This window comes from Amblyomma mixtum, chromosome 6, assembly GCF_055824585.1.
Source record: "Amblyomma mixtum isolate Tamu chromosome 6, ASM5582458v1, whole genome shotgun sequence".
Lineage (NCBI taxonomy): Eukaryota > Metazoa > Arthropoda > Arachnida > Ixodida > Ixodidae > Amblyomma > Amblyomma mixtum.
Genome location: NC_143017.1, coordinates 107,557,857 through 107,583,934, shown reverse-complemented (window position 1 = coordinate 107,583,934; position 26,078 = coordinate 107,557,857). Strand labels below are relative to the sequence as shown.

Here is a 26,078-nt window from a genome sequence, read left to right as displayed (position 1 = left end):
ACGTCCCCTTTCTTATAGATTAAGATAATATAATATTAGCGTTCTTCCAAGATTACGGTAAGTTCGAGGTCACGAGGCACTGCGTGTACAGGTTTGGAAATTTTATAGCACAATTCGCCCACCGTCCTTCAACAGGTCTGTAGTTACCTGATCCTCACCAGCTGCTTTCCCCCTTTGCATTGCTTGTAAGGCTTTCTTTATTTCCTCTTTCGTTACCGTTGGGATGTCTGATTCCTCCACATCACTGCCTCCGTCATTATCGTCCTGATTATTTCGGCCATTGTATATATCTGTGTAAAATTTCTCGGCTATCTTACCTAATCCATATTGATAATATACCCTCCTTGTCTCTTAGCGAGTACATCTGATTTTGGCCTAATCCTAGCTTCATCTTGACCGCTTTTAGGCTACCTCCGTTCTTTAGAACATGCTCGATTCTGTGCATATTAATTACCTGAATTTGAGTTTATTTTCATGTTTCGTACATGTCGGTTCCAGCTGTGTCGGTTGCCTTACACGCTTAGTGGTTTACCTCGATAGTTATTCTGCCCGTTCTATCCTATCTAGGGTTAGAGGCCTTTCTGATTTGGTGTTTCTGAATCAGATCTTTCGCCTGCTGAGATAGCATACCGATATCCTCTTTAGCTACTGCCCCTTACTTCTATGGCGCACTCCGTAATGATATCTGTGAGATTATCATTCATTGCTTGAACATTGATCTCGTCGTCCTTCGTTAAAGCGGAATATCTGTTCTGGAGCGAGGTTCTGAATTCTTCTACGTCCCTTCTTACTGCTAACACGTTGATATTGGCTTATTCTCTCTTCAAGTCCAGGCTATAATTAGAGACCTTATCATCCTGTTATATCATTAAATCAGCCTCGGTAACATGGCGAGATGTTCGCGGACATTTCGAGCATCATCATTTCCCTGCTGCTTTTGATACTCTTCATTCCTCTTATGCGTTTTGTTTTTGTTTTGTTTCGTTTTGAGTGCCCGAGTACATGCCTTTTCTGCATTGGAAAGCACGAAACACCAAAGGTAGAAACGACAATGGCGACCATGCAAAGCTAAAAATAAAGCGCCTGAATAGGGCACAAGTTTTGGCATTTACAAATACAACCATCCAACAATGCGTGGTTGCGATGTCATTGATGCAGCAAATCTGCAGGGGTGCTAAAATGAAAAAATATGATTCCAGTTACCCATTACTATGAACCCCAAACATTTTTCTTGGAATACAGCGGCCTGCCCCTTCCATTCTATAAGTGCCTGTTGCCACCGCGATTATCCAAGTAATTTCATGAAGCGCGGTGTCCGTTACTGAATATAAAACAATGGCATGTCACTGGATTCCTGAATTCACCCGTGCACACAGTATACGTCACATAAAATTACAAGTTGTTATTCGCTCCCAAAACACGGATTTGCCAGTCTGCTGCTCTACTGAAGAACCACATTACAAGTACTGTTCCCAAAGAGCACAGCTCACCTTGTTGCCGTCATCGTTGCTGAGGACTAACAAGAAGAGTATCCATTATTATCACTCTGAGAAAATGCCCGCTGGAGAAGAGTTACATCCACGACTGTAATCACCGTCTCAAATGCGAGTTCCGCACACTCTCTCAGTGCTGAGCTTACAAGAAAGTCATTTTTCACCTTCAGTTACGTGCAACATCTTTAAGAATTAGCTCAAGCATATCAAAGCGAAGAACCTCTTAAAGGATATATCATATGTAGGGAACATGGATATGTACGGAGCCTTCCGTTGATGCTGGAACCAATGCGGCATTTTATTTACACACATCGTTTACAGCTCTTCTTACGCGAGTTAATGACATCCTACAGCTGAAATCAAGAGGAAGAAATGGGCTTGGGCAAGGCATATAATGCGAAGGCAAGAAAACCGCTGGTCCTTAAGGGTAACAGACTATAGATTGCAAGAGAAGTCACGCGCAGCAGGGGACGGCAGAAAGTTAGGTGGGCGGGGATACGGCGGCCGCAACTGGCAAAGGACAGGGTTAATTGGAGAGACGTGGGAGAGGCCTTTGCCCTGCATTGGGTGTAGTCAGGCTGCTGATGATGATGATCCTTGTTTCAGGAATAATTTCTGCGGATACCTGTGCAGCGTAGTCGCAACCCTTGCCGTCGCCACGATCGTCATCTTTGGCGTCATGGTAGCCCTAGGCCTCGTCAGCGTCAGTAAGTTGCTGTACGCGACGGCTGTTGAAAGAGATGGGCAGAAAATCACTGCCTTCCATAGCTCACACAGACGTCTTAAAGTTCTCCCTGCACTTCGCAGCAGTGCTGAATCTCCTTCTCCGGGACGCGTTTAGACGCCGCGTTGCCGAAAATATGACCCAACTGCGTGCGCGGCGCAGCTCTAGCGTTCAGACTACGGTCGCTGTGTAGTTAAGTCACCACAAGCGCCGAAGCCCTGCCGCTTTCCTGCTAGAGAGCACAACGAGACTGAGGTTTTCAGAGCTATCCAGTTCTATCGAAACGCATGCTTAATCATAAGATGTCCAGCTGAGCTCTTGTTTTCGCGCTGCAGGGTTTTCATTTTCCGGGTCATGCATATATAATCCCATGAAAATACTATTTTCATACAAATGACAATAACTCGCTTCCTCCCTGTCCTCACAAATGCCCCTACGTACTTGCCGTAGTGACTTCTGGGGTTCTATAGCTATAGTTCAAGCACGCCTTAATTCTTAGACCAAACTGCATTCGGCAGGTATCTTTCCGGTAAAAATCTACATACCACTTTCGAGACACCTCATTGGTGAAGCAATGTGTCGTCTTTGCTAGGAGCTTCTCGTAAAAATACTTCATTGCCGGAGTTGTCTTCATGTTACAGGAAGAGGGGGGTGGGGGAGGATGTGCAGGTGATGTATGCAAGTAGAACATGCCGCATTTTATTCCGCGGGTAACTCAGTGGACGAATTCCAAAGAATGATCGAGGACCTAGACAGCCAAAGTAGAACGTTGGGTCTGAAAATGAGTATTCAGAAAACTAAAGTAACGCTGAACAGCCTCGGACGGAAAAAACAGTTCACCAGGTACTCATATATCTATGTCACAGAAACGTGAAGACTAACGAAATTTGTGAAGGCTAAACTTAAATTGAGGAAAAGGCAGCGAACTATGGCAATGAAAATGACAGTTGAAAACGTTAAAAGACAGGAAGAGAGTTGGTCACAGAAAAAAAGCAAGCTAATGACCCGAGTCGAAATCAAGAAGGAGAAATGGGCATGGCAAGGCATGTAATGCGAGAGCAAGATGTTGTTGGGGGTAGCAGGCTCGATTCCAAGAGAAGACAAGCTTATTAGGGTGCGGCAGAAAGTCAGATGGTCCGATAAATGGGATTAAAAAGTTCGCAGGGATAAGGAGGCCGCATCTGACCCAGGACAGGGTTAACTGGAGTGAATAGGTGAGGCCTTTGTTCTGCAGTGGGCGTAGTTAGGGTAAGGAAGATGCTCCGAGTTAGTTTTCATCACTCTGCTTCTGCGCCGAAGTCGCCTTTCTTCTTCTTTGCGGAGGAGAGCAAGGGAGTTCGGAATCTTTCCGATAAACACCCGACTTCCCGCTGTACTTGCAGAGTTTCACTATCGGCGGACTCACGCTCTAGTGATAGAGAAGAACGCAACTGAGTCCAGGGAAGCTGTGCCGAGCGTCGGTGCACAGACCAGCAAGTCCCTAAACCCGGAACCCACCCGTGCAGAAGACAAGCCGGTCGAGGCGTCGTCCGCGACTTCGGCGAAACCAGGCGAAGAGACCAAGCCCCGCCGGAGGTTCGGCCGATGACAGGCCGCAGCACTGACGCCTAAACAGCGTGCTCTCCAAAAAATTTTCGTCCGGGATACGGTGCCGCTCATATCTTGGCAACCTCACTATTGGAGGGCACACGTCACGAACGACGCTCGTGCGCCTCTTTTCGGCGGCGTAACGGCCATGCGCAAACCACACAACGGAAAATAAAACAAAAAAAAATTGGCTGTGGTTTAGCTCTGGTTAACCCTAGTTGAATTGCGAAAGCCTCGAGTCTTCTAGCACGTTCTTCCTCCGTTTCCTCGGCACGTCGTCTACGCAGCGTCTCATTCCGACGCTCTCGAGAACTCAAACCGGTCTCTTCTGCAGTTGAAGAGCCACTCCGGGTCGTGGCACGACTTCTAGCCGCATATTCGTTACGACGCTTCTCGAGTCGTCCGGCGCGTTAAGGCCCATCTCCATGGGCGCATCCGAGGCGCACGAGCGCAGCGCCTATGCGTACCGGCGTACGCCGGAGCCGGACTGCGCATGCGCGACGCGCCGACGCGAGCCGGCGCTGGCGCTTGGCAAATATCTGTCCATGTCAGATATTCGCGCCTCGCTCGCGCCGGCGCCGGAAGTGGCCGCTGATTTGCAGTCGGTGTAACCAATCAGAGAACGCAGTTCTCTCGGCATCCGGTACGGCCCTTCGCGCCGTTTGCTTCGCCGAGCCGAGCTGAACGCGGTAGCCGCGACAGGCCATCGAGTTGCATGTGTTTTTCGACGCTTGTCGCGGTGCGGCGCTGGGCGCGTAAGCGCTGCGCTGGTGCGCCTCCGATGTGTCCATGGAGATGGGCCTTTATTCTGCTGTCTCTTGAGCGCGTTCTCTCTTACTCGCTTCGTTCTTTCGTTGTTGCCTCTCTTTCTCGCTCTCAATAACGACTAGAATCCACTGAGGCGAAGCGCATATACATATGTATACCCCCCCCCCCCCCCCAAGACACCTCCGCACTCTCTACCCCAGCGGAGCACATCTGGTGGAGGGAGTGGCGACGGCAGCGGAGTCGACTGCGGGGCCATCTGTTGGAGCGCGGCTGCGGCGTTGCTTAGGCAACGATGGCTCAAGGTCGTTCGTGGGCCGTGGCATACGTCTGAAGGGCGACCACGCGACGAGCCGAGCTGGCTGGCGCAGCGTTGCTTTCGCAACAGAATCTAGTTATTTTTTCACGCTACAGCTACGCCTGAGCAATGAGCGGCACACCGTAGAAGAGAGATACCGACTAAATTTTATTGCGTAATACTGCGCCAGGTTTCGAGCCGTCGCGTAGCTCCCGGCGGTGACCACGGTTGACCTTTAGCCGCAGCGAGGTCAAACAGATGGAGCGCCGTTGCCATAGCAACCGTTTCAGCCGTGCTCCACCAGGCGGCAGGACCGTCGCTGCGCCACCGCCGCTGCCGCGCGCCTAGTCCCGCGCTCTCGACGCATCTGTCGGAATGTGAAGAGACAGAGGAAGCGGGAGGAAAACGAATACGCGCGTTCGCCTCGGGCAAAACGGTTGCTGCTTGCTTACGCAACTTACCCGGTTTGACCAGAGCTAAACCTCAGCTAATTAGACAGTTTTAGTATAGCGTTTGCGTTTTTTGCGTACGCAACACGCAAGATGTTTACGTACGCTAAATTCAAAGCGCGAACAGCACTTTTAGGTGAGCGTTTGCGGACCGTTCCGCAATAGGCGCTAAGTAGACATACAACATCCAGGTTCAGCCCTGTTTGGGTAAGTACCTAGCGGCACCACATGTCCAAAAAAAAATTGAGGTTGTTTTGATCCAAACCAAGCCAAACTCTCAAAGCGCGCGCTTTTTCGTTTTTGTCTGCAATCTCTGTTATTTCGGGTGATTTCCCCAGCCTTCACGACATGCCTTCAAGCATCCTGTGCGATCATCGCCTCCTCTCTGTGCTCACTTGGGCGGAAATCGACGACCTCATGTTGCCGCATGCGGAGCGATGGTTACTTGCGCAGGTTCACACGATCGTTGGCCGCGTACTGACTCAGCAGCAGCTCGGCACGTTCGCGTACAGCGCGAACTGTGAACGCCTTCGCCGAATACTCGCCAAAAGTTCTTGCGATTTCAGCCCACTTGAGCGGGTTTGCGAATGGGTTGCATTCGCGAACCTCGCGCAAAAGCTCTATGTCATCCGCCACCGAAAAACGCGCGCGGCTGGTGGCCATGGTTGTCACGTGTACGAAAACGAAACTAAAACTTTTGAGAAGCGCTAAAAATGACCGTTGCCATGACGACAGTGTACACAACATGTCGTTAGGCTTACGACCTTGAAAATAGACTGATATCTCAAAAGTATCGGCAAGTTATCGCACATAGCATTGCGTCCCAGTGAAACGACAGAAAGCGGAAGCGAATACCACCATTTATTGCCAGTTGAGCGCCGAATAACTCAATGACGAGGTATTTTAGAACCGAAGCGGGCAAACAGGGCGCCGCCATGTTGTCTCCGCAAGCCCCGCAAAGACGCTACGCTATTTCCAGAAAATTGCGTGCGTACGCTAAACGCTAAGCTTCTTTTAGCGTACTGCGCATGCGCATTCTACATGCGCTATTTTATTGCGTACGCAAAGGTTTTGCGTACGCTATACTAAAACTGTCTATTTTTTAGTCTTCGAGTGCCGAAATTGCAATGCATGAAAATATCCGCATTTTAACATGACAGCGTTAAGTGGCGTTGTGGGCCATGAGCACAAAATGCACGAAAAATCCCCAGAGAAGCAACCTAGGTGCAGGTGGGACACCTAGGTCACGTAACCTAGTGACGTCATCACAACCTGCCCACCATATTGTGAGCAAATTGCCCCTCCATGGCAGGTGGCAGTTCAGTTAGCGTGTGGTTGCGAGGTGTCTCTTGGAAGCAACTCCCATCGCAGGGCAGTAGCATATCGCTTAACCGCTGCACCACTGAGCCAGGAGTGATAACAGGACTCTTAGATATATGAATGCAAAGTAGAGAATAAACAGTTGCTCACATATGGACTTAACTTATTAACGCTACCACGTCATATCCTTAAGGTGGAGTTTACGCTCAAGTTTTCTGTCTCCATCTAAATGCGGCCGAAATTCAAAACTGCCCACAACCCCACAGGTAGCACCGAAACATTACGCTATTTTTTGTTTTGTCAAACCTTATTGCAGGTTCATGATGTCTTTTTTTTTGCAATGTTAACTATAAAACCTTTAACATTATTTCAACATTTAAACAACACACACACAACATGCTTGAAAATGGTAAAGCAACCATGCACAAGCATGCAGGCCCGCCAGTTTATAAAGTACACTACTCAATAAACGCTTTACAAGGCCCAATAACAATGGCGACACTTTGAACTCCACAATACAACCCAACATGCAACTCATACACTTACGTCCAAATGGATACCATGGTGCCAACCTTAAGCAGCCATTACTGAGGGGTGTACCATGAGTGATAAAACTTTGCAATAAAATAATGGGGCTGTGTATGCAATACATGGCAGCCACAAGCTAGGACAGTTAGTTGCAAAGTACTGCTAGTTGAAAAACATGTTTACTGTCAGAACAGCGGTAAAGGTTCTCCGTACCCAGTGCTTTGAATAAATTTTCAATGTTGTTTTATACTTATATACAAACATTATAATAATATCAAGGAGACTATATTAACAAAATGTCTATTTTTCTTATAACATTTATAAGAAAGCATTAGAATGTTTACCTCGAATGGTAAACTAATATCTTTGGTAAAACACATGACATTAGTTGTTAATATTTAGCATTAATGTAACATTCAAATAACGTTACTGCAACTTACATAGCATTTTTTATAAGAGTAGGGAAGGCGAGGGCTCTTTCGTGAAAAGCATTCAGAGCTGCCTGCGAGTCTGAACAGTCTATATGCGTGCGGGTGCGGGAGTGTGTGATGGCATCCCAGTTTTAAAAAAAAAAAAAGCACCGAGTCCAAGGAGATCTCCAACTGGACCCAGTTGGAAGCCAATTTAACGGACCTAATTGGATGCAGGAAAACAAATTGGGGAATCCAACTGGTCTCCCTAATTCCAATTGGACAGTCCAATTGGTTTCTCAACTTACATTTAGACTCAGGAATCTAATTGGGGAGTCCAATTGATTTCCCTCATTTCAAGTGGCCTGTCCAATTGGTTCCTTAGCTTCCAATTGGAGTCCAGTTCGCTCTGAGAGTTCAACTGCATTATAATCCAATACCCTGCGTTCCAAACTAATGGTCCAACTGTATACAGGCCCAACAAATTTGGGCTATTTCGACGTGTTATGTGCACTGGAGAGGTTGCTTTGCCTGCAGCTAGACTTCTCCAAAGCACATGTATTTTACCTCAATGTAGCCAAAATTTGTTGAGTCACAGCGTCAAGGGTAACAGTATTTTCGAAATTCTACAAACTGATATGGATATATTACTTACGGTGGGCTACACACCTTTCAATAATAAAGGAGCCTAACAGCAATAGTTAAAAAGTTAACCCTTCGATTTAGTTAACCAGACTGCTAGTTAACATGTCTTAGCTGTATTCTGATGTACTACACTGCTAACAATGCTACGCCGATAAAAAGAGCTTTTCTAACTCAAAAAGCCCATTTTCTAAAAATTGTTTAAAGTCTGGGAGAATGCAGAGCACCTTGACGCTGTTAGCCGGTCCTTGGATGAAGACAGCATGAAGCCCAGCTATAGAGCACTATAGCCCAGCTGAGAACCCTCCCAGAGTCCTGACTTGAGCCGCAGGAGCCCCACTCCTCTCAGAGTTATACCGCTGCTACATGGGTGTTTCGAATGCCTTCCAACCGAATGTCACTTGACTCGAGTGCCGAACTAAGCTGCTACACGAAGTTTTTCAACACATTCGGTTCAGATGACATTCGAGTCTACGGAGCTACGCGCTCCTTCGTAACCATAGCAACATAGCGCATGCACAGAGAGCAGTAGGGGTGAGATCAAGTGCTAAAAGTGTCTTCCGGAAACCGCTGGTGCAAGGCGAGCAACACAGCCAGCCTACAGCTGCGTCACCCTCGATATATACACCACTGACAGTTTTGCCTCGCCCAGTCGAGGTTTTAACCAGTTAATTTCCATCCTTCAATGTTTTGTCCACTGCGCAGTCAAATTACAATACCCATCATCATTATTTGCATTTGGCCATTGGAACGCTGAGCTCCTGCCCATGGAATGGAACATGACACAGCATTCACCCCAGGAAGAATGCAGTACATTTCAAAAGCCCATGTAAATATCCCATGCACACATAGAGGTAGCATGCGAAATATGCCATGGAAAGACAAAAGAAGCATTCGCAGGCACAGGAAAATTGGTAAATTCATTTTTGGAAAACTGGTTTCTGAGGAAAGGAAATGATGCAGTAATTGTCTCACATTTCCTCCACCTGAACAGCAGGGTAATTAGGGAAGGGAGGAATGTGGGAGTGAAAAAAAGGTGCCTGGAGGGCTTTGGAATAATTTTCACCACCCGGGGACCTTAAACCTGTACTGATATTGCACACGAGCACCTTTTCGGCTGCCGCGACCGAGTCCCAACCGTTTTACGGCCACGCGACCGAGTCCCAACCGTTTTACGGCCACGTGACCGAGTCCCAACCGTTTTACGGCCACGCGACCGAGTCCCAACCGTTTTACGGCCACGCGACCGAGTCCGAACCCGGGAATTCGAGCTCAGTAGCCGAGCGCCCTAACCACTAAGCCACTGCGGCACAGTAATTTGACATTCAGCATTGTTGATCACTTTATTCAAGTCTTAAGTTGCCTTGCTCACTGAATAGCAATACAAATCATTAAATTAAATACAAGGTCAAGCAGGTTCCCATTCACTGCTGCGCAGGTGACGCAGCAATAGCAGCAGCAGCACATTTTTATAACATTACCACACATTCATGACTTGCCAGGCAAGCAAAAATCACAAAAATGGCAGCCATACTACGAAAATTCATCAACACTCTTCACTTCAGCAGAAGCAAGGATCACATGCATCGGAACCACTAACAGCAGCCCTTATGAATGCAGTGTCGCTGAATCGCTGGAGACACAACTGCCTGCAACTTGACACACTCAGAAGTCTCTTTAAATGCTCATGTCAAACATGGTTTTCAGCTCAGCTGCTTTTAGAGAGAGAAAGATAAATAAACCAATGGCCAAAGGGCAATCATTCCTAAGCATGGCACAATTAATCAGTTTGGACATGAAAAAACATTAACTTGACAAGACAGGTCATGCAGCCCGCCATATCAGTGCATCAATTGTCTTTTTTTTTTTGCACTACAACATGCATTTTCCCTAGGAAACAAATTAAAATGTAAGAAAAAAGCAGTACCGGTGGTTAAATTTGTCACATTCAGTTGATCAGCAGTCAGCTGCCCTAAAATGTCGGAGAACATAAAAAAAGGCATTAAAACAGACAGCATATGGCTCGGTACTTTTCCACTTTCACCCTCAGGCAAGCGCTCCAATTCTGTTTTGCTTGTCCTCCCCACGCACAGTGCGCTTCGGTTTCCTTTTATGCAGTAAAAGTTTATTCTCTCTCTCTCCCATTAGTGATTGCAGCTCACTGAAATAACATGGTTGTCAGAGTGCCTCGCATGCTGCTGACAGCAACCAATCTCTACACTTTGTTCCTTTGTGCACATTTTAAACGTGGCAATGATTTCATTTGTAACCCTTACCCCCAAAGTCACTTGCCATGTCAAATGAAGCATTATTTTGCCACAACACTATTGAAACTGCACTAGCAGCTTCCTATGTAGCATTGCCTGGTCACTGCCAAAACCGGTCAGTGCCCATCCTCTTCTCTGTACAGGTATTCAAACAAACGTTTTAACAAATAAAAAGGTCACGGATCCAGCACTGCCTTCGGGGGCATGAAACTCCACAGTAGCAAGTGCCTACAGCGTGTTCAGCTTTGCACCCTTTAAAACAGAATGCACTAACTAAAAACGCCAAGCAACTTTTCTTGAGAGGGTGCTGATGTAGGCAAAGCCAACATTTGTGCACTTGAAGACATGTGCAAAGTTTTTCATTCATATCCGTTAACCATACATCACAGTGAATGCATAGGACAACACCTATCAGTCAAAACTGTGAAAAGTTTAGCAAACTGTCATGGTGCACACAGGCGACAGCTGTGCATGTTCTTAAGCCTCGTCCCCCAGGCTGCCCACACCAAGAGGACCACCCCTTTGCATGCAAAGTTTGATCACTAATCAGCACAATCACTGCAAAAACAGTCACAGCTAACAAGTCACTTCCATCACCAGGCACAGGCGGGGAACCACACAGAAGACTGTACTTGTTGACAAGAATGCACACAATGAGCGACTGAGACCAGCAGTGCTGACTGGCATCTAGAAGACCCTTCGTGGCACAACCACAGCGCCTTCACTGCATGGCACTGTTGTCCAAGAAGCATGCAGACCACACACTTGAGAGCGGCCGAAGCCACCATGAGCAGGCCACAGCAGTGAGCACGAGTTGCACTCTCGGGCAGATACCTGGAGCTTCGTGTCGCCTCCAGACAGCTCTCTCGCTTCTCACGCTGCCAAAACTTGCGGTCATGCTGAGCCAAGCGCGAACAGAAGCCGTCACCTACTCATTATTGGCAACTGCTATAGCAGCCCACTGTGCACTGTGGAGAGTGGCCTCACTTACTCCAGGCTGGCAGGTACTGCCTACAACTGCCCCACAAAGGGGTGAACTGATGCAGAGCTGAGAGGCCGCTGCAGAGTTTCACTGTAACCGGGGGAGGGAGAGCCACCGCTCCGCCAACTACAGAAGCGTAAAGCTATCATGCTGTGACACAGTGAAGGCTCTGACTCAGGACAAGGTGTCCCCATGGCTTCCCGAGCATGCTGCCAGAGGGAAGATAGACCGTAAGTGATGTGCACACCAAGAGACAGTCAGAGGTTGTCCTGCAGGAAGCTGAGCAGCGTGGTCTCGTAGTGTTCACTCGTGTCCAGGTGGCGCAGGCTATGCCGCTCAGCTGGGTACACCTGGAATGCAACAAATGAAGTGCACTGAAAACACCGCACGGGAGAAAAACGAAAGAGGGAACTACTAGTAGTCGGACACACTCACCATCCCCTTTCATGCTGCCCCGATTTCAGAGTACCACATCAACTCCTCTGGTTGTCAGTCCTATTGCACAACCAACGCAGCCCCAACAACCGCAAAGAGCAGACCCAGCAGTGGGCACTCACTCACAAGAGAGGGGCTCTGCCATCAGGGCTACTGTGAGAGCTGCATCATACAGCACGAGAGGTGGCTACACGGAGGAACCTGTCTACTAACAATGGTATACAGTAAAACCTCGTTAATTCGAACTCGGTTTATTCGAAATCCCGCGTAATTCGAAGGTTTTCGGCGGTCCCAACAGTTTCCATGCAAAATTTGCCGGATAATTTGAACAGCCAGCGCGCCCCTCTTCGGATAATACGTAGGTTTAGACCATGGCCTCCGTGATTCGTGAAAAGAAAAATGCTTGCCAGTCTCTGAGGCCAGTATAGTTGAGTTGCCGGAGTGGCAGCCAGGCGGCACTGTAAATCAATTTTCGGTTTCCGGTGGTTTGTTGTGCCTCAGCGATCTGCACAGTCGAATACCAGTCTCGGAGGCTAGATTTAGTTGACAAAGCAACAACCAGGTGCCGCTAGGTCACAATTTTTCTGGCTCCGTTTCCGTTGTTTGTCTAGCTCGTGGCAGGCTGTGCTCGTAGTGTTTTGATTGTTCGGTGCCGCGATCAAATGTGTTCTGTGTTCAGGCGCGTTTATACTCCGACGTAGCGCGCACTCTGACCGCACCGTGGAGCATGTCTCTATTTTGCGTCGAGTGCGCCGAAGCCGCCCACCCAGAATGCACTGCGCATGCCTCCCGCGCCACTCCTCCCCTCTACTCCCTTCGCCACTCGCCTCCTCTCCCAGGCGGCGTGTCGAACGAAGAACGTTCTGCGCTCGCGTCGGAGCTCCGCTCCAAGCAGTGCCCCCAATCAAAGGGTGGCAGAAGAGCGAGCGTACCCCCTCCTCCCGTAGACACAAGTAGCAGTCGCGTCGGAGCGCCTGGCGTAGCGTCACCGATCTGGCGTATCCGACCACAACCGGCTCTCGCCCGCGCGCCAAGAACATCGGAGTATGTACGCACCTCTAACTACCGTGCCAAGCAGTCGTGCATCGATGACTACTTCAAGTGACCGTTTTTCAGGCAAAATAAAGGTGCAGTGTTGATGCAGCCATGTTTCGTACGTTCATTTCTCATTCTTCGTCGATTTTTGATAATTCGAAAACCCGGTTAATTCGACAATTTTTCGCGGTCCGACGGACTTCGAATTAACGAGGTTCTACTGTACTATCCTGCACTAAAAGCATAATGGTTCGCAAAGCTTTTCCTTTTCAAACAAAGGAAGCCTAGTGTAAGATGCCTCATTTACCAAATCAAAATATACCAGTACAGGCATCCAAACAACATTGCTTCTGCAGTCATTTCTCTTACACATGCTCTTTTTAGCTCTTTCCCCAACAAAAGGGTTCGTATTGAAACTGGGCACCTAAGGCCCCAAATATGGATGGTGCTTACCAATTATATAACTGCCTGCTTACAATCTGCCTGAATTACAAGGGTTTCATATGACTGCGTGCTGCATGAAGGAACCTACATATGTATTTAGTGACACCTTCAAATAGACACACACCAAAGTATAAAGATTGCAACTTGTCTGTTATTAATGAGGTTGATCCCCATTGACAAAAACAACAGCACCATGTTCCAGCCCAGGATGCCAGCCACAGCACTGCCATAGATCACCATTAGGTACAGCTTGGTGGCAACAGCCAATTTTAATTAACTGTCGCCAGCTCTCATTCATTTGAACTGATTAATGGTAATTCTCCCTCAGTAAAATACATGAGGTACTGATGGGCCGAAACATCACTCCAAATGAACTGAATCTATCATTCAAGCAGGCTCAAAATAAAAAAGTTGTACTGCATTACCCACTACACAGCTTTTTTCTCAACATGCAAACATGAAGGAAACTGTAATTGGCAGTTAATGAATACTCCATGCATAATTCACCGACATTATATATTAATGAGTTTCTACAGTGGAACCCCACTGTTATGTGCCCGGGTGCTGCTGCGCTTTCCTGGTTGTTACGTTTTCATGAGGAATTCCCGCTGTAGCCCTCACAGGCACTCACACAATACAAACTCAGCTACTGCATTACAATAGCGGCACTTCTGCCACAAGGTACACCCAAAGGTGACCTTGCAAATGTCACACGCAAGCTTGCAGTTGGCCTGAATTTTGGTTGCAATTATTGGTGCAGCTGCACCGTCGCTGTGACGTGAGCCCGACTGAGCGAAAGCGAAAAGATGAAACTACGCCACGCAGAAAGCATTGTACGACATGGTTCTGCAGGCTGACTCCAAGGCTTTTGTTTCTGTCGCCTGCATTTTTCTTGCCGCCTGCAGCTTAAGGGGGGGACACTGGTCTTGAAAAGAAAATTTTATTAATTTAGTCATAGTTATGAAATTTTCAGGGCACGTGTATTTTTGTGCGCTGATTCTAGGTATGTCATTTAATTTCATGTAAAACAATTCCTTGAGCACTTACATTTTATGCAAGTATTTTGCGGAGAGTTTTGAAGAAAATTTGCTGCAGGAAACTCGCTGAAATGTATGCCATTGGGTTCTCTTGACACCAAGGAATACAATAAGGGTAAAATTATAATCCTGGCTCTCATAGAACTCGACTAATAGGGTACTGAAGATACCACTTCAGAAACAGGAATACACACTTTCCTTCTCATTTCTGTAGCGACAACTTCAGAACCCTATAACTTAAGTTCTATTATAGGCAGGGTGATAATTTTACTCTTATTGCATTCCTTGGTGTCAAGAGAACATAATGGCATACATTTCAGCGAGTTTCCTGCAGCAAATTTTCTTCAAAACTCTCCGCAAAATACTCGCATAAAATGTGCATAAGTGCTCAAGGAATTGTTTTACATGAAATTAAATGACATATTTAGAATCAGCACACAAAAATACATATTCGCTGAAGATTTCATAACTGTGACTTCATTAATAAAAATTTTTTTTTCAAGACCAGTGTCCCCCCTTAAGAGATACAATTTCTGGATACCAGTAGACAAGAACTGTGTAAGATCAAAGCTACTGCCATGAGAACAAAGCTGAAGTGCATGTGCATAGCAGCTTCGCCTGCTCCACGCATGCTCCCTCGTTGCTGTCGTTGGCTCCTTTCTGCCAACCGCCCAGGCAGATAGAGAACCAGTACACGGCGTTTCGGACCCTCTGCACATTCCAAAGAGGCATCCTGTGCTAGCAAGAAGGAAAAAAGGCATCAGACAATGCTGAGCTACCTTTTCATGTGCAGTGTTCTGCTACGTTTCCTAGCTCATGCATTTTTTTCCTCACAGTACTGTGAAAGGCGCAACATTGAGTTCCTATTGCGCTAATTTCTTCAGCTGCAGTTGACATTGCTTACCCACTGGAGAGATTTTTCCTCATACAGATCCGATTCCAAGAAATACCCAGGTGTAAAGTGAAGTGAATTGTTTGCAGTGTCTGGGCTATCACAAGAAATGTAATACACAACACTACAACTGCTGCCCACTTCAGGCAATGATGAGAAGACAGTGCCATGCAGCTGCCCCCTGTGGCCAATGCAGGTGCTTCCAAGTGGTGTAGCTATAAATGTACCACCACCCTTGATTCAGACAGTGCAAGCAGGCGACGTCAGTGCTGAATTCTCTCGTGTATTACTCCCACATCAGCTCTCCCTACAATTCACAAGCTGATCAACCCACCTGGCTTATCAGCAACACAGGCCAGTTCGCATTTATTTACTAAAACAAAGGGTTTAAGGTAAAAAGTGCTGTCCTCTTTTTTTTTTTTTCACTCTTATAGGATACAATACGTTTTGCACACTCTGAAGGATATCTGCTTCCCAGAAACATTACCATAAAGCTTGGTACGTTGGAATAATTCATATGGCCCCATTCATGCCTTCTGCACATGCTGTCTGTTATACACATAGTATTACCCGCGTTCAAGCCATATCAGCTGCTGTGCTCTTTTACCTGCAGCTGGTAGGGCTTGCCAGCCTTGACAAGCGCAGCCACAAGCTGGCTAGTGTGGGTGAAGTGCACGTTCTCGTCCATCAGGCCGTGCACAATGAGCAGCCGGTTCTGGTCACTGGGCAGCTGCCCGACGTAGGAGAGCACCGATCCACGCCGGTAGCCCTGCGGGTTGTCCTGCGGGGCACCCATGTAGCGCTCTGTGTAGCCCGTGTCGTACAGGTTCCAGGAGGTGACGGGTGCCCCGGCCACAGCCACCTTGAACACATCGGGCCGCTGTGCCAACCCCATCAGGGACAGGTAACCACCTGCACACAAAGATCAGGCCCACACTGCTCCGGAAAGTGTTTACAATCTGCTCCTAGTGGCCATTCACCCAGCGAAGTTGGTTGAAACCATTCTGTTGGTACCTTCGCAAGTGCAAGAGACTAGTCATTAGGCATGAATCCTATCACGCGAGGTGGCAAGCTCAAACAAGGATGAGGAGATGAGGGCCTCATTAAGATACACAGTCAAACCCTGCTACAACGAACGCCGCCGCAACGAAATTTCTGCCGCAGCAAAGTAATTCCAATTCGCTGCCAGGAAGCCATACAAAGCAATGCAATTATTATTCCCCCCCCCCTTCCCCCCCCCCCCCCCCCCCCCCAAAATAACAATTTTCAGAGCGAAATTCTACTTCAACAAAATTTTTTGAAGTTCCTTTTTTTTTTTTTTGGCACATCCACATATGCCCGTATATCTCGTTAGGTTTTGCCAAAAAATAGTGGTTTGCACTTTCGGTTTGGTTTGGTTTATCGGGTTTAACGTCCCAAAGCGACTCAGGCTACGAGGGACGCCGTAGTGGAGGGCTGCGGATAATTTCGACCACCTGGGGTTCTTTAACGGGCACTGACATCGCACAGTACACGGGCCTCTAGAATTTCTTCTCCAAAGAAATTCAACCGCCGCGGCCGGGATCGAACCCGCGTCTTTCGGGTCAGCAGCCGAGCACCATAACTGCTGAGCCACCGCGGCGGACTGGTTTGCACTTTCAATAGCACAGTTGACATTCCCTGTGGGATCAGAATTAATGTATTAACATGTGAGCCTAAAGATGCAACGTGGCATGCGACTGCTTTTGACGGTTTTGCAGATGGCTCTAACTCAGTGCTTACAAACTACAGTTGTTAGTATAAGGCAGCTTTTGGTTTTTTTTTTTGCTCGTTTCGCTGACAAAAGCATAATGAAGGCGTTCATTTCAGTGTGAAGCTATCATGCAGATTGAAACCGGTGAAAACATTAAACGTTTTATGAAAAGCGGTGGCTAGTTCCGAAGTGCTTTTCTGAAGCTCCACTGCGGACCATGTTAGGCCTAGCAACAAAAGAAGACTGCTGCTGACTAAGATGCACTCTAGTGTTGCTTCTGCACCACAGGCAAGCATCGTGATAACATTTTATATATTTATTTTTTTTCCTGTCTGGTGCATCCGGGCACTGACCTAATACAGGTAATGCGTATGACGACTGATCTAGGCAGAGCCCCAACAGAACGACACTCCACCCGTTTATTTGTAATGTGCGTTTAAAACGTCATCAAAGAATCGGAGCAACCGCATTTATGGCATATCACCTAAAGCATCGATTTCAAGGTGCATGTGACCACTACCATGCACAGTGACACGGGCACATATGCGCCTAGTCGACACCGAAATGCCTCCAGACAACGTGGACTCAGTATGGGTTCTCGCAGGACGAAAGCTGGGAAGCTTTTAAAACGCATGCAGAAAGAAAATATTAGTTTTGACAGCAGATGTAGCGGGTGCATTTATTACGCGGACACACATCCACTGTCCGAAATTTCTGGACTACCCCACTGTATACATGTTTGCCAACATGTATACATGTATACATGTATGCAACATGTTTGCCAAACTCTCCACGGCTGGCGCTTGTTAAGCGCCAGCCGTGGAGAGTTTGGCAAAACCATATCAGACCTGCCATCTGTACACGCATTCCCGCATTACCCCGCAAAGGGCAGGCATACGGATGAACAGTTTGTAGCAATTATGCTCGCTGCATTACTGAACCCTGCCTCATTATTTAGCGGCCTTTTAACAACACATGGTTTGAGAAAATCGCATGCGAAGTTCTTGCACTCACCGGAGGCATTTGCCCCAGTGGTATACAGTCGAACCTCAATGTAACGAACCTCAATGTAACGAAATTCGCGATGTAATGCATTTTTTTTCATTTCCCAATCACTTCCCCATTGAAAACCATGTATTTTTTTTCGCGATTTAACGAAGTAATTTTGCTCCGCACTTTCGATGTAACGAAGTCCTTGTGCATCGCATGCATGTGCCAGGAGCTACCTTGACATCGAATGAGAGCTAAAAGTTTAGCCGAGACGAAACGCAGTTTGTATTTGCCCTTTTACGCGCCAATTTTGCCGGCAGTGTGGGAATCTGCGAGAACGTACCGCCGCGCCATCTGTCGTGCGCATACAAAGCCCGCGGCATGGAAGTTTCAAGCCGCGCCGCACCATGACGCCACTGGCGAGCTGTAGACTCTGAACGTGAAAGCGCAAACCGGAATTTTCTTGCAGCGTCCGTTCGTTTTTTTTTTTTTTTTGCGTGCGATGTCCTCGTAGACAACAACAAAAAAAGTCATCAGTGTTGACAAACTCGTGGAGCTAGTGTGGTCGTACCTTTAAAACGGGTGAGCGGCGAAAAAAAAAAAAAAACGTGCCCTGGCAGAGGAGGCGAGTGGCGAAGGGGGTAGAGGGGAGGCGTGGCGTGGGAGGCGCGCGCGGTGCATTCTGGGTGGGCGGCTTCGGCGCGCTCTCGGCGCGGCCCGCGCGAAATGCAGCCGGCTGCATTCCGCGCCGGGCGCCGTCAGAGCACGCCGGTAGCCGCCGAACACGCTGGCGATCGGGCGCCGCTGTTTCGCGGACGTGACGTCGCCGTGCCGCGCACGCACGCGCGCTCGCGCTACGTCGGAGTATAACCGCGCCGCGAGCACAATCCCACCGCGCCGGCGTGAGCGATGCGAACATTTTTCTTTATTTTTCTCTGATGCGTCCCCGGCTGCAAATGTTCAATGCTGATGATGATGATACCAGTAGCGACATCTTGTGGCGGCTTTCAGTACTAGGCGCTGTGCTCGTTCTTTTGCTATGCGCACACGGAGAAAAATGATGCCGTCGCGGTGTTTGCTATCACTCATTATGCTCCTGATGTAGAAAAAACATCCGGTGCCCTTGTTAGCGATACTATTACTCGATTTTCTTGCGTATTTCCTCAATAAGTGATTTACAAGTTCCCATCAACAAGCAGTGTTCCTGAACCAGTTATACTTTATTTTGACAGCTGAAACATGGGAACCTCGGCGTAACGAAATTCGCGATGTAACGAAATTTTCGGCTGCAAGTAGGACTTCGTTATATCGAGGTTCAACTGTACAAGGGGCCTGCAAAACCCACCATCAGAGCACGAAACTGATTCGCTGAAAGTCGCAGGAGAATAAACTTGATCACTGCAAATTACGTCTTCAATTACGGCGTCGTGCAGTGTTTACATAGTTAGCCACTGCTCCTGCATGCATGCTGAGCCGCGTCGCCTCGCATGGCAGCGCGAAAGTGTGTGCTCAACAGATGGTGCCACAACGCTTCCAAAATGGCGCCACTCAAATTTCTTTCGTGTTCTGGTCTACAGTGAAGAGCGCTTGGCCGTGGTGACGTACTACGCGGAATGATGACAACGCAGCACACGCGATGCTGACATTGGAGGCAAATGGATACCAAAGACGATAAAATGGTTCTCTTTGAGATAACTTCACCACCACGATCAGAAGCTGTGAAGAGAAGCCAACTTCTTGAACTCTTTGGGGCCGTGAGGCAAAACTGGCTATGAACGCCGAAAGAAGGCAGCACTGGTCGCTGAGAAAGGAATGGCTGTAGAAATGCAGTGAAGAGTGGGGAAGGGAAGCAAAAGACTAAGATTCGCAGCACGGCAGCGCGAAGCACAGGCGTGGTGGCACTCCGTGAGCGGTACCGCGGCGCCTTGACTGTGTTGTGTACTTCCCCTTAAACGACGCTGAGGCTGCGGAAAATGACGCAGTGTTCATGCAAAACTTTGGTTTTTACATGAAGTCAAACTCACGTTCTATTTGTAGCCGCACTGTATTTGCGCAAATGCGGTACTTCCACGAGATGTAAACAAAATCGAAAATGTGATAACATGAGATGTGATAACTGAAAAGAAATAATTACGACATAAACGGATGATTATAGCATAAAGCAGGATGGAAGGTATTTCTGAGTGCAGCCCAGCAGTACTCGAATTAATGAATATCCTGACACCATAGATTTATGTTGGCAATGGTCAGGACCTAAGTGGCAGTTTTAATTATCAGTATTTTGGAGTTAACAGAGACCTATTTAATGAGGTTTCACTGAATTTCTGATAGTTCCAGGCCTGCCATAGGTTCCACGGTCTAGTTTGCAGAGGACCAATGTTTTCTTTTTCATATACCACAACTTGCATAATTGAGAGCTGCAATCACCTGTCTTGTTACAGCTGTCATGATAACATTCACGCAGTCACTACTTTACTGACCACTTGACTTCTCCTGGAATGTTGCTTGCAGAATGCCGCCATCCTAAGGCAGTGTGCCACTGTTTCAAGCCTCAGTTCAGTCGCACGGCTAGGCTAGAACCACTAAGTACAGATGCTCTCCACTGCCTCGAGGTCACTAGTGCTGTTTACTGTCAACTCATTGCCCATCATTTCATTCCCAGTAGTCCCATGATTAGTAGTCCCATCAACCCAGGGTACAGCCCATTAACAAGCTAGGCAAAAGAGCTATCAGAAGTTATGCTGCATTGACCCCTTGCCTGTTTTGTTGGTTTGGATGTCCAAACCGTCAGCTGGACTGTTCTGAGCCATCAGCTTGAAAGTGCACACACAGAACGAAACAAATTGCTTTGACAAAACATACAGCTCAACATAAAACTTCAAAGAAAGCAGCGGATGCTGATATGACAGAACGGACAAGTTCATCTGGTTCAGTGTTTACTAGGGGTGTGCGAATATTCGAAATTTTCGAATATAATTCGAATAGTATATTTTTAGTATTCGTATTCGATTCGAAATCTAAGTATTCGTGTTGTTTCGAGTATTCGATCCGACGCGAATATTCGTACCCAGCCGAATATTCTATAGTGAGCACCGGCGTTCATTTCGGTCCGCAAGTCCTATCAAAAGAGACATAACAATATAGCGGCGCCCAGAGCAATGCGTAACTTTGGGCCATACAGTAGCTGACTACGCTGGTGAGCTTCTTTGTGGCTATGCGTGGGATACGTGCCAGTTCAGTGCCAAGTGAGAGGGCATTTTTGTGGCTGGAGAAGACGCTTCAGCTAGAAGGGAACTAACTACTACTGCCTGACTGTGTGGAGCAGCCGGTTTTCCTTCACGACAAACTTTTATGTTCATCCCAGCAACGCGCTTTTGTACTTATGGCAAGCTAGCCTTAATCAATGCTGTGTACTAGCTATCTTCTCTGATATTTCCACTCTTATATGAATAATGTTCGAGACTTTGATACTTTTTGTGCAGCCACACACATCTTTTGTGTTCATTTCATCACTGATAGTTGAACTGTGATGTTCTTGGGTGCTCAAATAATGTTTTGTAGTGGTTAAATGCATCTGACCTTGATTATTCGATATTCGATTCGATATTCGGAACCAAGTATTCGTATTCAATTCGTATTCGAAAAATTTGATATTCGCACACCCCTAGTGTTTACATTGCGACACCTAAAGAGGCACATAGCGCAAGGCAATGATCAGAAGTTCATCCATAAGTAGCACTGACGTCCGAAACACAATGCTCACTCTCACAAGAGACAAGATCAGTGAAGTTAGTGAGCCAGCTCCAGTTCACAAAGGCAGGTATGCAAATGCACTGCAAACAAAGTGCAGTAAGGAGCAGGTAAGGTTCAACAAGGGGAAGCTTTGGGCCAGTTGGTCAGACATGTTGGGGAGGAGGAATAACCGTTAGCGGCTCCCGGTATGCCGCTAACGGTAACAAGGTACACGATATGCTAAAGGTGTCTATTTGCGAGAACTTCTTTGAGCAGGTAAGGGCACAACCAAATGAAAATGATCACTCACTTTGAGCAGTGGGCACAGGTACTACATGCCCCATGTAGCCACTACCCATTTGACTTTCTGCACAATGCAAGCAGCAACAGCGGCCAAAGCTGTCCAGAGAGGACAAGGCTACAAGGGGGTTATCAGGATGACAGCAGGCAACACCTACCGTAGGACCAGCCATGGATGGCAACTCTGGACAGGTCGATGTAGTCCTTCTCCTGGGCCAGCCACTGCAGGACTTCCACGTGGTCTGCTATTTCAACTGTACCCTGCAGTGCAGAGGTAGGCACATCAAGTCCTTCAATTACTCAAAGCTAAACAGTGACGGGTAGTCATGTGCGAATAGTGAAGTTTTTAGTTTGAAGCGAATACGAAGTGAATAGTTATTTTGGTTAAACAGTTTCAAAGCAATGCGAATATTTTCCAATTGAAGCGAATAGTTTTCATGAAGAGAAATCTTGTCACCTTCTCTGTGTGCTCTCTCAACACTACATTCTTCGTTCAAATAGTAAGTCGGACCAACTGGTGCCATAGTATATTTTGTTATCAAAAAGATAATGACATGAAAAGAACACAACCACAGCAGTGTGGTTGCATTCTTATCCTCGTCTCTCTCTCTCTTTTTGCAAGTTTTTTCCAGTGTTAGGCTTCTACCAACCAATCTTTAATGCACCACATCTTAGGCAGAACAGACTCAGTGCTGTGGCAGCCACACAATCTACTTATAACGATGCCAGATATAAAGATCAAATTCTTTACATTTATCAATTGTCCTATTGCCTCTATGTAAAAATAAACTGTACATAAAATTATGATACAATAAAATTATCAGCAAAATAACAGCTACAACAATAAGATTCTGGCTGCCCAGAAGGTGTTTATCAACAAAATGTCTGAAAGTTTGATACACACACAAAAAAAAAAATTTGAAGCGAATGACGTGAAAACTCTGCAAATAGACCAGCATGGTGAAATCCGTGAGGGTCTTTGTGTACAGCCTTGGAAGCCAAGCGCAATCATCGTCACAATTGCTGGGGAGAGGAAGAAAGAGGGAGGAAGAGCCTGCTTGACCGCCGCCGTGCAGTGCTTTCTCACACAAACATAGTTTCTGCCCATTTGTGCATTCGTGAACTGGGATACCTCTGACCCCAAACCCATCCCCTAACTTTTGTCATTGTAATTTACTTTTTTTTAAGCATTACCTTTTCTTAGTATGTTCCTTCTTTTTTGGTGCTGTGCGTGATAAGGTGCTGTGCGTGATAACATCACGCCATGTTTATCTTTTGATGGGAATCCGGCAGGGGTGGCTGGCTCAACGAACTTGGCAGAGCGCCAAGACGCTGTGCACCATTGACAAGAGCATTGGTGGCAGTGGCTGCACACATGGTGGAATAGGTAGGTGCATTCTTTTTGCTTTCCACATTTTTTTTTTTGCCAGTCCAGATATAACGATAATTGGTTGCAACAATTCAATTATCCAGTCTTCCCGATATCTTTATGAGTGGATGGGACAGTACTCATTAACAGTGCAGAGCCATGACAGTGCTTTTTCTCTTGCACAAGTGTGCTGGCAAGTGCAAGCTCACTGACCATGCGGCCCTTGATGTGCGACTCAAACTCGATCCCCCGATGCCGTGATCCCCGACAGTCCACCACCACCACCACGTAGTTCTCAGAGGCCAGCAGATGTTGCCGCAGGTGCCTGTGACACAAGAGAGAGTCCGCCACAGAAGATTGCCAGGTCAAGTTACCCTGCACACCCCAAGGTTCCTGGCTTTTGGATTTGTGCAAGCATACGGTGTGTGGTATTTCTGTTTCAGCACATGACACACTCAGAGCATTCATGCACCACAGCATCTGCAGCCTTTTATATGACAGTCCAAGGGCTCTCAAACTTGGTTCTGTGGCATTTTCGCGCCTCGAGCATCAACTTAAATTCATGCATGCCTCAATCCCCACCTTTTTTCTTTTTATTGAACTTACTTTTGGACCAATCATGCTATTATTACTTCTAGCAGACTGTCTCCCCATACGAGCAGTTAACATTTGATTACGAGCATTTTCTTTTTTAGCATGCGACCATGTGGGGTCTCTCTCTCTTTTTTTTTTTTTGCAGAAAATGATTGAAGCCAAGAAACTTGAGGTTCCTCAGCACTTTATTTTAAAGCCATTGGTGTTCCCTGAGACTAAACAGATTAAGAATCCCTGTGCTAGCCAGTTATACTCAAAGCTGTGGTAACAAACAATGACCATGAAACAACCCCTTTAGGTGCTAGCAGTGTTGCTGCAAGATTTTTACTTAAATACAACGAAATAAGCATTACTGGAATAACACTGATGAAAGCATACCATTAGCTTCTTCTAATTTTATTTAAATTCTACATTTTAGTGCACTGCTAGGGGTCTGCTGCTTGAATGATAATCACTGAATGTCATTAAATTTTGCTGTATGACGGGAAACAAATGCTAATAGCAGAGAATACTATTCACTGGAAACAACAATAAATTCGCCACATAACAGAAGCGATAGCCTCACAACAAAATGAAATCTTTGCCAGCCTCCCTTTGAAGTTTCGACATGATAAAATAAAGAAGCAGGATGCCCACACCCTGTTGGTCTACAACGTACATCAGGTTTACAGGTATATCTCAACCCTGGAACCAAGGTTGCTTGTATGCGAGCCCAGGTATTCCTACCAAGCCATAATTCAAGTCACTTCTTGACCAACAAAGTTCAGTGCCACTGTGATGAGATGCTTCACTAAGATAGGATGACATGAAAGTCGGCAGAGACAGTTAAGGCTGCTTACGTTCGAGAAGGCGTAAGCCCGCCGACTCACATTGTGAACACAGTCGCTGCGCGCTGCGGCGTGATGTAACCAGATGACACTCAGCTTGCAATTCTACCTCTGCACGGCTCTACGTAGCTGCTGCCATTATGCCGCTGCACCCTTCTGAAGAGGCTAGCGCAAAAAACAGACAAGGAACAGAAAGAAAGGACACATAAGGCATTCATGAACGACATTCATTAGCGCTCGTGAATGTCTTATGTGTCCTTTCTTTCTGTCCCTTGTCTGTTTTTTGCACTAACTTCTTCAGAAAATGCATCACCAACTAGCCCGGCAGCTTGCTCTCCAGAACCCTTCTGATCTACGTGCTAACACTTTGTGATGGCAGTTGCCGCCGTACCGCGGCCCACATTCTGCCTGAAGGGTACGACATGATAAATAGTGGATTGATGCCCATATATGCAGAATTGGTCATTTTCAACTTTACATATTCACAGATCCGTGGGAGTCCTCATACCACTCCTGACGCAGTGATGCAGCAGTTAAGCGATGCGCCACTGCCCTGCAGCAATGGCAGGTGCTACCACTGGTGGAATTTGTGCGATCCAGGTTGCTCTTCCCGAGCAACCTTGCGTGACCAATCATTAACTTAACCGCCACCTGCCAGGCTGCATGAGGACGCCATCTTTCATGGGTACCGCTGAGTGTTACACACAGACAGGTTTTCACTCACAGGGGCAAGTAAGGCTTACGCCTTAAAGGTGCACTGAAGAGGAATGTGAACTTGTCTTTTTGCCGCGGGAACTCGATCTACACGTTCCGAGCTTTCTTAGAAACTGCGATTTATTGCCCTGTGGGGCCGATTTCCGTAATTAAATCGAATTAACGTCCGGCTCCCGCCTTTTTTTTTTAATTCTCCCTCGTACGGTGGGCGGAGTCAACCAACGCGTGGAGCGCCTTTCACCCAGTCCCGTGGCGGCTTGCCGCTCAGCCATCGGCGGAGTAATATGTAGTAGTCCGTAGTAGCAAATAGACCGCGCATATTTTTAATTCTGCGGGCTTGTTTTGCGGCTATATTATCTGCGAATGAAACTAATTATTCATGGAAACCTAAAAAACAAAATAAAGTGAAAGCAAAGCCTCCACGGAGCTGGCTGAAAGGCACTTCACGTGTTGGTCAACTCCGCCCACCGTACGAGGGAGAATTAAAAAAAAAAGGCGGGAGCCGGGCATTA

General features: G+C 47.1%; 2 protein-coding genes across 9 annotated transcripts in view; one reads left to right on the top strand and one right to left on the bottom strand.

The window, feature by feature from the left end:
• The window catches only part of YL-1 (Vacuolar protein sorting-associated protein YL-1), a 102,846-nt gene that overhangs the window by 20,005 nt on the left and 56,763 nt on the right, over positions 1 to 26,078 (top strand). The window lies entirely within an intron of this gene.
• Positions 9,546 to 26,078, bottom strand: part of LOC149339966 (dipeptidyl peptidase 9) — a 45,976-nt gene continuing 29,443 nt past the window's right edge. For all 8 annotated transcript variants that reach the window (XM_089548693.1, XM_089548692.1, XM_089548686.1 and 5 more), the window contains 4 exons: positions 23,645 to 23,756; positions 22,221 to 22,323; positions 15,916 to 16,220; positions 9,546 to 11,815 (listed from right to left, as the gene is read on the bottom strand). In XM_089548693.1, coding sequence (XP_089404819.1) covers positions 11,723 to 11,815; positions 15,916 to 16,220; positions 22,221 to 22,323; positions 23,645 to 23,756 — 613 coding nt within the window. In that variant the 3' untranslated portion in view covers positions 9,546 to 11,722. The remainder of the gene's footprint in view (positions 11,816 to 15,915; positions 16,221 to 22,220; positions 22,324 to 23,644; positions 23,757 to 26,078) is intronic.